Raw genomic sequence first — 12348 nt, forward strand, 5'->3', positions numbered from 1 at the left:
TCGTGTAAAGTATGCGGTTTTTTTCTGTGGGATCTCATATTTTTAGTAGTAGAGTAGAGGAGATTACAAGAACAGTGGCGTTGGCTTAGCTGGCGAGCTATGGGGATGTTTTGCTGAAGGTACTCCTATTAAATTTCCAACAGTATTGCTCTGTGTTGTTACTCCTGTTGAGAATGTTGTTACTGTTATGATTAGCACTTCTTTTTTTTTTTTTTTTTTAATTTATAAAATTTACACATTTATTATCAAGCATATCATCTTGTACAGAAAGTGAGATCAAGAAAACATAATAATATTATTATTTACTCTCAAACCTGAAAATAAATCAAAATATTAGAATAAAATAAACATCATAACTTAATCACACACTAGTTCTCAAATTAGGATCCAGGATTAACAATAAGAGTAGAAATTAAATTAAAAGAAAATATTTTAACAAGGAAAATCGCTTAAACTGCTACTGAAAAGTGAGCTAATTATTATTACAAAGGTACAGATGGTTCTACAGACTCAAGACGTTTCGCAGAAAGGAAAGCAGTCAAGTGAGCTGGTTCTACGAATACATATTTCAAGGAACGGTATCTTATGACACATTTACAAGGGTACCTAAGAAAGAAAAGACCCCCTATCTGAGTCACTCCTGGTTTTAACATTAAAAATTCCCTTCTTCTCTTCTGAGTCTCTCTCGAGACATCAGGAAATATCTGGATATGGAGACCCAGAAAGTCCTTGGCCCTGTTTTTGAAGAAAAGTTTAAGAATCCAATCCTTGTCTGGGGCCAAGGCCACAGTCAATAAGAGAGTGGCTGGAGTAGCCATTTCTCTATCTGATTGCTCTAACAAAGTGGAAACGTCCAAGGATTCTTTCTGTGGTATTCCTTCATCTTCTTTCTTTTGAGAATCCTGATTTCTTATAGGTAAATAATAAACCTTTGTAAGCGGTGGTAAGGAATTTTCAGGTATTTTAAGGAAAAGAAGAATTTAAAAACAATTAAGAGTAATCAAGATCTATTTGTTAAAGATAATACAATTATGAAGAGAAAATTGGAAGCTTTAGACAACAATATTCGGGTTAATAATCTGCGTTTAATTAATTTTCCTAAAGTATTATCAATTTCTCCATGAGATATGATAAAGCGGTACTTTCTGGAAATCCTTAAAATACCTGAAAATTCCTTACCACCTCTTAGCACTTCTTAGTTCTGCTTGGCTATTCAGCAGACTGATTAGTATAGGGGCTGCACAGCTACTTGTACTACAGCTAAACGTTTGTCTCAGTTTCCACCTGCTGGTCATGGTGAGCTATTACCCATCAGTGAACTGTGCCAGTCTGGAGAGACTAAAAGAAAGAAATTTAGCAGGTAAGTCATGTTCTTCCCAGCAGCAATTCAGCCAGGATCTTTCTGGTCAATCCCAGAGGTCTTTCCTCTGAGTGTCCCTCCCATGTGGCAACAGGATGTTGCTGCAGAGGAAAGGTCTCCCAGGGCTGACCAGAGAGCAGTTGGGAAATTGCTTCCAGGAAGAAGACAATTGGGTGGGCAGGATTAAGTAGGCAGGCAGGAAGGGATGCTGTATTCGCAAAGTGGGGAGGGAATAGAGGACAGAGAAGAAAAAAAAATCAGCATGGGGGGAGCAGGAAGATTCCGGATAGGGAGAGCTAGAATGAGTGATGTCAGAATGAGGTGGGGGTAAGGGAGCTGCTTATTGTAGAATGCCAAAGAAAAGGAGAGAAAGAGGAGAGTCTGTGCATAGGGAGGGGGATTCCTTGTAGGATGTGGGTGAAAAGAAGAAAGAGAGAGGAGAACTTGGCTATGGAAAGAGACACAACAAAAGTGGATTGGAAGAGAGCATGGAGCCAAGAATACAGTAGGGTATTGTTGGACATGGAGAACAGATGGATGTAGATGAGTAACGCTGGAAGCACAGAGAAGAAGAGAGTACACCTGGATAGAGAAAAGAAGGGGGAGATGGTACACATGGATAGAGAAGAGCAAGTGAGATGGAAAGGAAGATGGATTTGAGATGGAGGCAGAAAAATGGAAGAAAGCTGAATATGAAAAATCAGTGCCAAAGATGGATGTAGTGCAAAAAGTGACGGAGTGAAAAGAAGCAACATATGCATAAGACGGCCTTGGAAGTAGAGTTAAGAGCACAGACAGAGGGAGCAAGTTGATCAGAAAAATAAAATCACTAGATAACAAAGGTAGGAAAAATGTTTTTATTTTCAATGTAGTGATTTGAAATATGTCAATTTTGAAAAATTTATATTTGTTGTCTTTGTGTTTTGGACTATTCAAGAAGAAATGAATTTCTTTCTATTTTCCTTGTGTTCTACTGTGTGTAGAGTCTGGTATCTTAGAGTTTTGTTTGGGTACATTAGTACTTTTAGCTTGTGGATCTGTATTTGAAAAAGGTTTTTTTTCTGTTTTCTGCTTTTCTGCATATGTGACTGAGGCCAGGTATTCTGGTGGGAATGGAAATCGAGAAACTTGGGTTGGTATTGTAGTCCCAAATAGGAAGATATTTGTCGGCTCTCCTTAGCTCTTTTGAACTCAAAATGGCTCCAGTTTAAAAATTAGTGAAGACCACTGGATTAAGGTAATGAACTAGAAATCCTTCGGTGTCTCCCTGCACAGGTTCAAACCTTGCTAAGGCACTGGTCATTCTTTTTTGGATTTCTTCAGTGTATTTGTGACCTAGATTGGCAATAGTTAAAGAAGCAGAATACTGAGCTAGATGGACCAATATGGCAACTTGAAGAAATCCCTTCCCAGATTGACAGGATCAGGAAAATTCATGCTATTCTTCTGGTATGTAAAATTGCTGTAAAGAAACCTAAACATAGCTGCTTTTTATATAGTTAAAACAAGGTCTAAAACCCTTTAAAAATATTATCTTTAATTGCATTTTTTTAATTTTATTAATTTTCCATACAAAAACTGTGCATTAAGATATACATACAATTGGCTTCAACACAGCACTTACAATCGATCAAAGAAGTACTACAATACATTTCCCCCCTCCCACCCTAATTCAAAAAACAACGTTCATTACTACATATACACAATTAAAATCATAAACAGCACTTTCCTTTGGTCAATTGGTACAACAAAATATAATCCCCCCCACCCTCCCTTCCACCCACCCTCCATGGATGTGCAGATCATATAGTAAATAAGGGGACAGTCCAACTAATCAGTGTTAACAAAATTTGTCAATGGACCTCATGTTAATTTAAATAACTTATTGTTACATGAAATTTCTGAATTCACTTTTTCATATTTATAACATAAACATAAAGAATTCCACCAAAAGGATAAATTGAATCTATCCCAATTTTTCCAATTTTTAGTAATCATTTGCATGGCTGTCCTAGTCATTATGGCAAATAATCTGCTTTTATATCTACCTATTGGAGGTTTAGGTGACAACAAAGTACCACAGATAACCACCTCATAAGATAACGGAATCAAAGATTTCAAAATCAAATTGATTTGTCCCTAAATTGATTTCCAAAAGATGAGTATCAAAGGACAATAGAACAACAAATGATCCAGTGTCCCTATTTCAAGATGGCAATGCCAACATCTATTAGACTTTGAACTGTCTAACTTCTGCAAACAAACTGGGGTTCAAAAAACTCTATGTAACAGAAAAAACCAAGTTTGTCTCATAAATGTTGACGCTGTACATCTCATCCTCCAAGTCCAAATTTGTGGCCATTGTGTAGCAGAAATCTGCTGCTTTATCTCAATGCTCCAAATGTCTTTTAGACTAGTTTTAGGTTTCTTGTTAAAATACTCAGATATTAATTTATACCACTTGGCGTCCTGATACCCTAGCGAATCTGTCTGGAAGCATAGGCCTGGCAAGCTATACTGATTATTTAAATTTTGCCAATCAGGGATCCCCTTCTGAATGGCCTGCTTCAACTGCAACCACTTATATGCTTGAAACTTTGTAATACCGAATGATTGTTGCAGTTGTGAAAAATCAAGCATTTTCCCATTTGATAACACATCATCTAAAATACGTATACCTGCCTGCAGCCAATGTTTCCAGAGGATCTTAGACTCGCCAATTTGAATCTTGGAGTTCAACCATAAAGATAGACACGTGGATTGTTGTACTGGTATAGATGTTAAATTGTTAATGAATTTTAATGTTTTCCATATGGCACAAAGAAAACTATTGTCCTTATAAATCCTTGGCAGCTTGATACTCAAAATATGGCACAATTGTAATGGGGACATGAGTTGATATTCTAATATCAACCAGTCTGGAAGATGCTCCAAGATTTCAGGAAGGATCCAATACATACCCTGCCACATAATGAAAGCTTGATGGTATCTATAGAAATTTGGAAAATTTGCCCCTCCTGCCGATTGTGATTTTTGGAGAGATGCTAAGGCTATTCTAGCAGTTTTACCCAGCCAAACAAATTTTGTAAGGATCCCATTTAATTTTTTATAAAAAGACTCTTGAAAATAAACCGGCAACATACTCATTTGGTAGCAAACTACAGGCAAAATCATCATTTTGATGGTTTGGACTCTCCCCCACCAAGAAAGATGTAGTGGGTTCCAGTGCTCACACATTTCTTTGACTTTCAATAATACGGATTTTTCATTTATTGTCATTGTGTCTTCCAATGTTTTCTGAATCATAATACCCAAATATTTTATTCCCTCTTCCTTCCAAAGGAATGGGAATGGATCAAATAAACCTTTTACACAATGTACATTTAACGGAAGAACCTCTGATTTGCTCCAATTTATTTTGTAACCCGAAAATTTACCAAATCGATCAATCAATTCTAGTAAATGCGGTATGGTAGATTCAGGATTCTTCAAATGAAGCAAAATATCAGCATAGGCCGAAACCTTATAATCTCGACTTGCATTTTTATGAAATTCAGAGAACTGATTTTTCTGTTTGGTATTAATGATTTCATAACAATAGCCATAATGGTTTATGGTTTATATTCTGCCTTTAACAAGGCAGATTACGACAAAACGTACATAATAAAATACACATCCACAAAACATAAAAAACGTACTAAATAAATCAACACCATCATTTGTCCCACTAGGGTAATTGGGTCAGATCAATGGACAAGCCAGATCACCCCAAATAGTAACAACATTTCATGCTACTGATTCCAGGGCAAGCAGTGGCTTCCCCCATGTCTCTCATAAATTAGAATATTTTTACTTCATTGTATGGTTTTGGTGGTTGCAGTGGCGTACCTAGGGTATGTGGCACCTGGGGCCCATAATTTTTTGACACCCTCCCCCCCAGGTAAAAAAATATTTTTTTGTAATAACCATGAAACTGAATAAATGGTCATAATAGAAACAGCCAGTGAAAATTTTCTTTTATTGAACCTCATATATGTAACCATTATTCCAAACATACCATAACATAACATAAATTGTCTGAATTGTCATGACATCAGAAGTACATATGGAGTAGTTGCAGGTGATGCTTGGGACAGTTCTGATTGTGTTAGTTCGGTTTTATGTGTTTTTGAATAGAAGGGTTTTTATTTCTTTTTTGAAGGTTTTGTAGTTTGTGGTCGAGGTCAATAGATTGTAGAGTTGGGGTCGAGTGTTGCAGCTCGAATGGCTAGGAGGTTGTCGAACTGTTTTTTTTCTTTTGACGTTTTTGGTTGGAGGGTGTGTGAATGGTGCGTGAGTTCTCCTATGTCTGGTTGAGGTGGATTGAATTATTTAGCTGAAGAAATTAGTTACCCCCCATTCCATACACATTAATTCTCTTCCATTTTTGTTCCCATTATAAAAAACACTGATAAGTTCTCAGAAAAAAAATACATTAAAATAAGAAGTGAAAACAAAGGCCCCTACAGATGAGAATATAACATAAGAATAGCCTAACTGGGTCAGACCAATGGTCCATCATGCCCAGTAACCCATTCTCATGGAAGCCAATCTAGGTCACTAGTACCTGGTCAAAACCCAAAGAGTAGCAACATTCCATGCTACCGATCCAGGGCAAGCAAATGTTTCCCCCATGTCTTAATAACAGACTATGGACTTTTCCTCCAGGAATTTGTCCAAACCTTTCTTAAAACCAGCTACGCTATCTGCTTTTACCATAACTTCTGGCCACTTCATTTTTAAGCTGAGATCTTTCCTTCCAAACAGAGACTTTGCTAGATGTCAAATACAGCACAAGGTAACTTCACACGGACTTAGCTGTGCAGGAAATGTGAATCTCCTCATACACCCACCATATAGTGCAAAAATGTGCAAAGGTCTGTTTTTTTCTTTCAATCACTACATAGACTAATGCCACACAAGCAGCGCTGTTACAAACATATTCTGTAGGTCAGGGCTAAGGTTAACAAAGTTTCCTTCCTTGGACCAGAAGGAGATACTGACAAACCACTGGAAGAGATCCCAAAACAACTACCCAGGAACAACACCCAAAGACCCACTCAGTGTGTGAACCAGTTGAGTGGAGTGGACTAACTGGGGGGTGGAAATGGGCCCGGAGTTTACTCAGCAGAATTTCCCAGATCACCTCTTCCTCTCAACACATTGACACGCTGCCACCACCACCACTAGGAACACCTCACCGGGTAGGCCAGCAATGCTATAAACTTTATAAAACACATTATTATATTTTCTTATAAAGCACATATTTTAACTGAACTCTCTGACATTTTCAGCCTTTCCATTCACAAAAATAGAAGGAAGAAAAGTTCCCATTTCCTGCTGTCTCATGTCCCCGGCCTACACAATATTTTTCTTCTGCAGAGTGCAGACCCTTCAAAAATCTGACCAAATCCTCATTTCACTTGCATTATAAAGTACTGAGAATGCCATCTCTTCCCCAATCCCAGGTCCTAAAGTCTAAGACAGTAGCGCAAACTAGTCCTGCCAGATTCAGGAAAAAAAAAATTTCGATTCGATTCAGCCTATTGAATTGGTTTATCGATTCGATTTTCCTGCCCAATTGGGTTTTTTTTCAAACATCCTGATGGGTTTATTTTATAGCTTTTTCACCCTCCTTTGACTTCTCCTAACCACACTGGCGCTGTGGTGTAAATAAAATAAAGAAACAAAAAGGACTTTTCCTCTCTCTGTTAAATCCTAGCTCACGTTTGCGGTCTAACACCAGCTCTGGCAGGATACACATTTCAAATCTGACATATTGTAATCACAAAACAGAAAATAAAATTAGTTTTTCTACCTTTTTGTTGTCTGGTTATTTTTCAAATTTTTGTTGGTCCAAGGCTCTGGTTGTCTTCTGATAACTTGCTTGCCAGGGTCTCCTTCTTTCTTCTTTCTCCGTGCTAACCATCCATCTGCCATCTCTTTCCTCCCCTTCTGTTTCCCTTCTCTCCCCCGGATGGCTGACATCTTTCCTTTTTTTGTCTCCCTCCACAGATCCACCTTTTCTTAACTACCCTTTCATCCAGCAGCTCTCCCTCCTTCCCCACCACCCCAGGGTCCACCATCTCTCCCTTTCTTTTCCCAACTACCCTCCTAACCAGTATCTCTATCCCCCCTCCACACCATCCCTTGTGTCCAACTTCTCTCCCTTTCTGTTCCTTCCCTCCCTAAAAACCATGTCCATCATCTCTCTCTCCTCTATTTTCAGACCCATTATTTCTTCCCACCCAAAGTCCGGCATATCCACGTCTCTTTGAACCCCTCCCCCTTCCCTCTGTGTACTTCTACACCAGGGCCCCCCTTCCCCTGAAGGCCTGTCCTCCCCTTAAAGGTCTGCATCCCACCCCTGAAGGCCTGTCCCCCCCTTGAAGGCCTGCACTCCCCCGAAGGCCTGTCCCCCCCCCCTTGAAGGCCTGCCCCCGCCGGAAGCCTGCCCCCCCCCCCCCCCCCGAAGGCCTGCATCCCCCCGAAGGCCTACACCCCCCTGAAGGCTTGCATCCCCCCGAAGGCCTACACCCCCCTTGAAGGCCTGCCTGCCTGTTCCCCTTGAAGGCCTGCCCCCCCGGAAGCCTGCACCCCCCCCAAAGGCCTACACCCCCTGAAGGCCTGCACCCCCCCAAAGGCCTACACCCCCTGAAGGCCTGTCCCCCCCTTGAAGGCCTGCATCCCCCCGAAGGCCTACACCCCCCTCGAAGGCCTGTCCCCCCTTGAAGGCCTGCCTGCCTGTTCCCCTTGAAGGCCTGCCCCCTTGAAGGCCTGTCCCCCCCCTTGAAGGCCTGCACCCCCCCCGAAGGCCTGCACCCCCCTGAAGTCCTGCACCCCCTCGAAGACCTGCCCCCCCCTTGAAGGCCTGCACCACCCCGAAGGCGTACACCCTCCTCGAAGGCCTGTCCCCCCCCCTTGAAGGTCTGTGCCCTCCCTTGAAGGCCTGTCCCCCTACCCCCGAAGGCCTGCACCCCCCCACCCGAAGGCCTGCACCCCCCGAAGGCTTGTCCCCCCTTTGAAGGCTTGCCTGCCTGTTCTTCATGAAGGCATGTCCCCCTGAAGGCCTGTCTCCCCCCCCTCAACAAGGTCTGCCTGCCTGCCCGCCCCACCCTGAAGGCCTGCTGCCCCCCCCCCCCACTACCTCGAAGGACCGCTCGGCTCGGCCCCACCACCACCACCACGAAGCATTGCTCATTCCCCCAGTCTCCACGCTTCATTTCCCTGGGGAAACAGCCTGCAGCAAGATCGCGCGATGCCAGCGATCTTTGCTTGCTTCGGCTGTTTCCTCCGCCGCGGTCCCGTCCCTCCTCTGACGTCAGAGGAGGAGCGGGACCGCAGCGGAGGAAACAGCCGAAGCAAGCAAAGATCGCTGTCATCTCGATCTTGCTACAGGCTGTTTCCAAACGCAACACCCGGCGCAGGTGGGGGGAAACGGACCGGACCGGGAGCACCCCCTCAGGGCTTGGCACCCGGGGCGGACCGCCCCCCCCTTGGTACGCCACTGGGTGGTTGTAGCTGAACTATAACATTTCAGGCCCCTGCAGTTCAACACTAAATGAAAAAGCAGCCAGCTGGACAGGGGCAATCGGATTCTAGGGGCGGATGAGTTCAAGGGAAGTAAGAATTAAGGGGGGGAAAAAACCCCAGGTAGTGGTGGCATTTATGCTACTGGGAGATACTGTTAACAGTGATCTGAAAAATATGTCACCTATTATTTCATATGTCACACTGAATGGTTTCTGATATTTAAACCAAATGTATTGTTAGACAAAGAGGCAAAGACAGCCAGCAGGAAAAAGGTGATAGTGCCTCTATATATCTCTAGTGAAATCTCATTTAGAAACTGCACTTTTGAAAAAGATATAAACAGTATGGAGTTAGTCCAGAAGGTGGCTACTGAAATGATTGGCGGTTTTCATCTGACAGATTTTATCTTGTGTATACTTTAGAAGAAAGGCGGGAGAGGTGATAGAGATGTTCTCTTAGGCCTCCGCAGATGGTGTCATGATTGTTGTACTTGTCCGTGTCTCACCACGTCTGGGTAGGTACAATAGAACCAACGTTTCAGCCATCATGTTGTGGCTTTCTTCAGGATGCATTTGGCTAGGTTTGAGTGGGTCAGAATCTGCTGTGCTGCTGATGTATTTACATGGTGGCACAATTTGAGGAAAATGGGGATAATGCTTGCTTCCCTATAGCAGCATAAGAAAGCTAGCTGGATTAATTTTAGATCTCTCTTTCCCGCATTATGGAGAATTCTCTGGCAAGTTTAAAGATGTAATCCCCATAATGTTGGGTTATATGTTCTCTTAGGCTTCCGTGGCTAGCATCACAATTGTTGCAGTTGTCGGATCTTGCCGCGTCTGGGTATGTAGAACTGACAGTTCAGCCATCGTGCTTTGGTATGGTTGAAAATGTCAGATCTATTTACCCAGACACGGCAAGGACCTGGACAACTGCACCGAAGACAGAGATGTTTAAATACCTTGGTGGCATTAATGCACTGGCAGTAAGTCTTTCGCTTGAAAGGAAGTTTTAGAAAAGGGGGGGCATAGGATGAACATGAAAGGTTACTCCTAAGTCCCCTAAGCAAGGAAAGGGAGCAGGCATTTCCTCTCCCTTACCCCAACAAATTGCGTTAAGAATTGTACTTTTGCTGGCAAGAATGCTGAAGCGCCCCCACCCACCCCTTTCCTCCTCGTGGTGCCTCAGGACCAAGGAAGTTGGCAGCATGCCCCCCTGCCACTGATGCAGCATTCCCCAAGCATTCTGAGTTGACACGTGAACAAGCATGCTCAGAGAGTGCTAACATCTGTGTCTAGAGATGAGGAGGGTTGTTTTTTTTTCTTTATTCTGTATTTGATTTATAAAGAACAGTTTAACAGATTATTCCTTTTTATACTTTAATAAAAAGATTTAAATATATAGTAAGTTCATAACTGTTCAAGGCTTGTGGGGACAAGAACAAACTTTGTCATCTCCCTTGCAACTCAGTTATCAACCCAGAAATGCTGCTTTATATGTTGAAACTAGTGCACTGACCTTTTGTTGTGCAGGGGTGAAACTGTAGAACTCACTTGTGGGTTAAATATGGAAATGTGGTTAAAAAAAAAAAAGGCACATTTAGGAAACTACTTAAAACACAATTGTTTGTAAATGCCTTTTTTTTAGATATTGCTCCCTCCTGACTGCTTATTTCTGAGAACCTGTTCATAATTGTATACGAGGCCTTTTTTGGCATTGATTTTTTTTTTTTTTTTTTTTTTCATTTTTCTGATTCTCCAAGGACTTGTTTACTTATGTTTGTGTTTTTTTATTTTGTTTTATAAACCTATGTATGTAACATCATATAAACCATTTAGGTTTTAGACTATAGAAATTTTCTTAAAATAAAATAGTTCTAGCTTTTTGCCTGCCTTTTTGCTTAATTGAAAGATTGATTTGCCATCACTACTTTTTTTTTTTTTTTTTTCTCCCTCCCAGGTAAACTTTCCCTTGAAGAATTTATTAAAGGTGCCAAGAGTGATCCCTCAATTGTGAGACTGTTACAATGTGACCCAAGCAGCGCGAGTCAGTTCTAATTTAAGCTCATCTGTCTGGACAGTTGCAATGGAACACTGGCTTGTCATTCAAGCTTTGCCTTCTTCATCATTCCTCAACTGTTAGTGGATAAATATTCCATCGCTAGATTGGTTTCTATATGTCTTAGCGAAGATGGCCACCTCATTAAATTCATGTAACATTCCTTTTATTTGCAATTGCTTTCCATTTATTGACTCATTCTGCATACCTGACATAATTTAAGATATGTTTACATGCATATACAGAATTAGTTACTAGTGACTCATGAAATCATATGATTAAAGCACAGGATATGTGAGATTCTAGTGACACCCCCCCTTCCTCCCCCAAGAAGACATTAGATGGAAGCTCAGGAGACTTGGTGAATAGAAGATGATCCTTTTTGGATGAGCAGATTGAATATATAGACACACGAACTAAAGAAACAAAAATGGAAAAAAAATCTCTCTACTTTTTTCAGTTAAGGAAACTTGCTTGCACTTATATGATTTTTTTGTCATTTTCAATGTAGCTGGTAGTTGTAAAGCCTTCTTCCACATGTCTGAAACTTATTCAAATCTTAATTCAACACTTTTTGTGATATTTATGCATTTAGCAAATATCTGCATAAGAAAAAAAAATGCATGACTAGCAGTTTGTATGGATATTTCACTCAGTTTAACTACTGAATGCAGGCATTTGTTTTTAAAAGTTTATTTTTTACAGTTGGTTGGTCTTGCATTTACTGTGTTGAAATTTAAATAAAAGGATTAATCTTATTTTTCTGTACGGATCCACTAGGGTGGTTGCAACATTTAATGACTACTGATTAAAATAAACAAATTGGATAAACTGTACTACTGTTATTATAACCTTTGCTATAACCAGTACATTCCAGTGTTATTTAATCTCTGCCTAATGCCAAGAAATATTAATTGAAATAAAATGTTTTTCCTTCTCAGAATCTTGATATTTGATGAGTGAAGCAAGCTAAAAGTGGAGTTGAATTCTGTAATTTTGTTATGGAAGGATCCAAAACTATCATCCAGAGATACATAAGGAAAATGGATTATTTATCCTTTTAGTTAATAATAAATATTGTATCTTCAGTGGATACTGAGTTTCCTAGAGGAAGAAATTGGAATGTGCAGCATTCTGCTTAAAACTATTGCTGAAATTGATTTAATTAGTACAGAACTGTCTACACCAGGCCTGCACAACTCAAAAATGATCCGGGGCCGCAACGAAGTTGGAAAATGTAGCGAGGGCCGCAGCTAGTGGCCACGGAACGAGGCACCCGGAAGTGCACGGATGTTGCTGTAATGACGACATGCTCATGCGCGACATCACGTCGACATCCGTGCATGCGCAGAGGCCTTCCA

At 41.1% G+C, this 12348-nt stretch overlaps 1 protein-coding gene across 2 annotated transcripts in view; it reads left to right on the forward strand.

Annotated features, from left to right (window-relative positions):
* Nucleotides 1-11927, forward strand: part of HPCAL1 (hippocalcin like 1) — a 246800-nt gene extending 234873 nt beyond the window's left edge. For both annotated transcript variants that reach the window (XM_033937090.1, XM_033937089.1), the window contains exon 4: nt 10889-11927. In XM_033937090.1, coding sequence (XP_033792981.1) covers nt 10889-10986 — 98 coding nt within the window. In that variant the 3' untranslated portion in view covers nt 10987-11927. The remainder of the gene's footprint in view (nt 1-10888) is intronic.
* The last annotated feature ends 421 nt before the right edge of the window (nt 11928-12348 follow it).

This window comes from Geotrypetes seraphini, chromosome 3 (genome assembly GCF_902459505.1).
Source record: "Geotrypetes seraphini chromosome 3, aGeoSer1.1, whole genome shotgun sequence".
Classification (NCBI taxonomy): domain Eukaryota; kingdom Metazoa; phylum Chordata; class Amphibia; order Gymnophiona; family Dermophiidae; genus Geotrypetes; species Geotrypetes seraphini.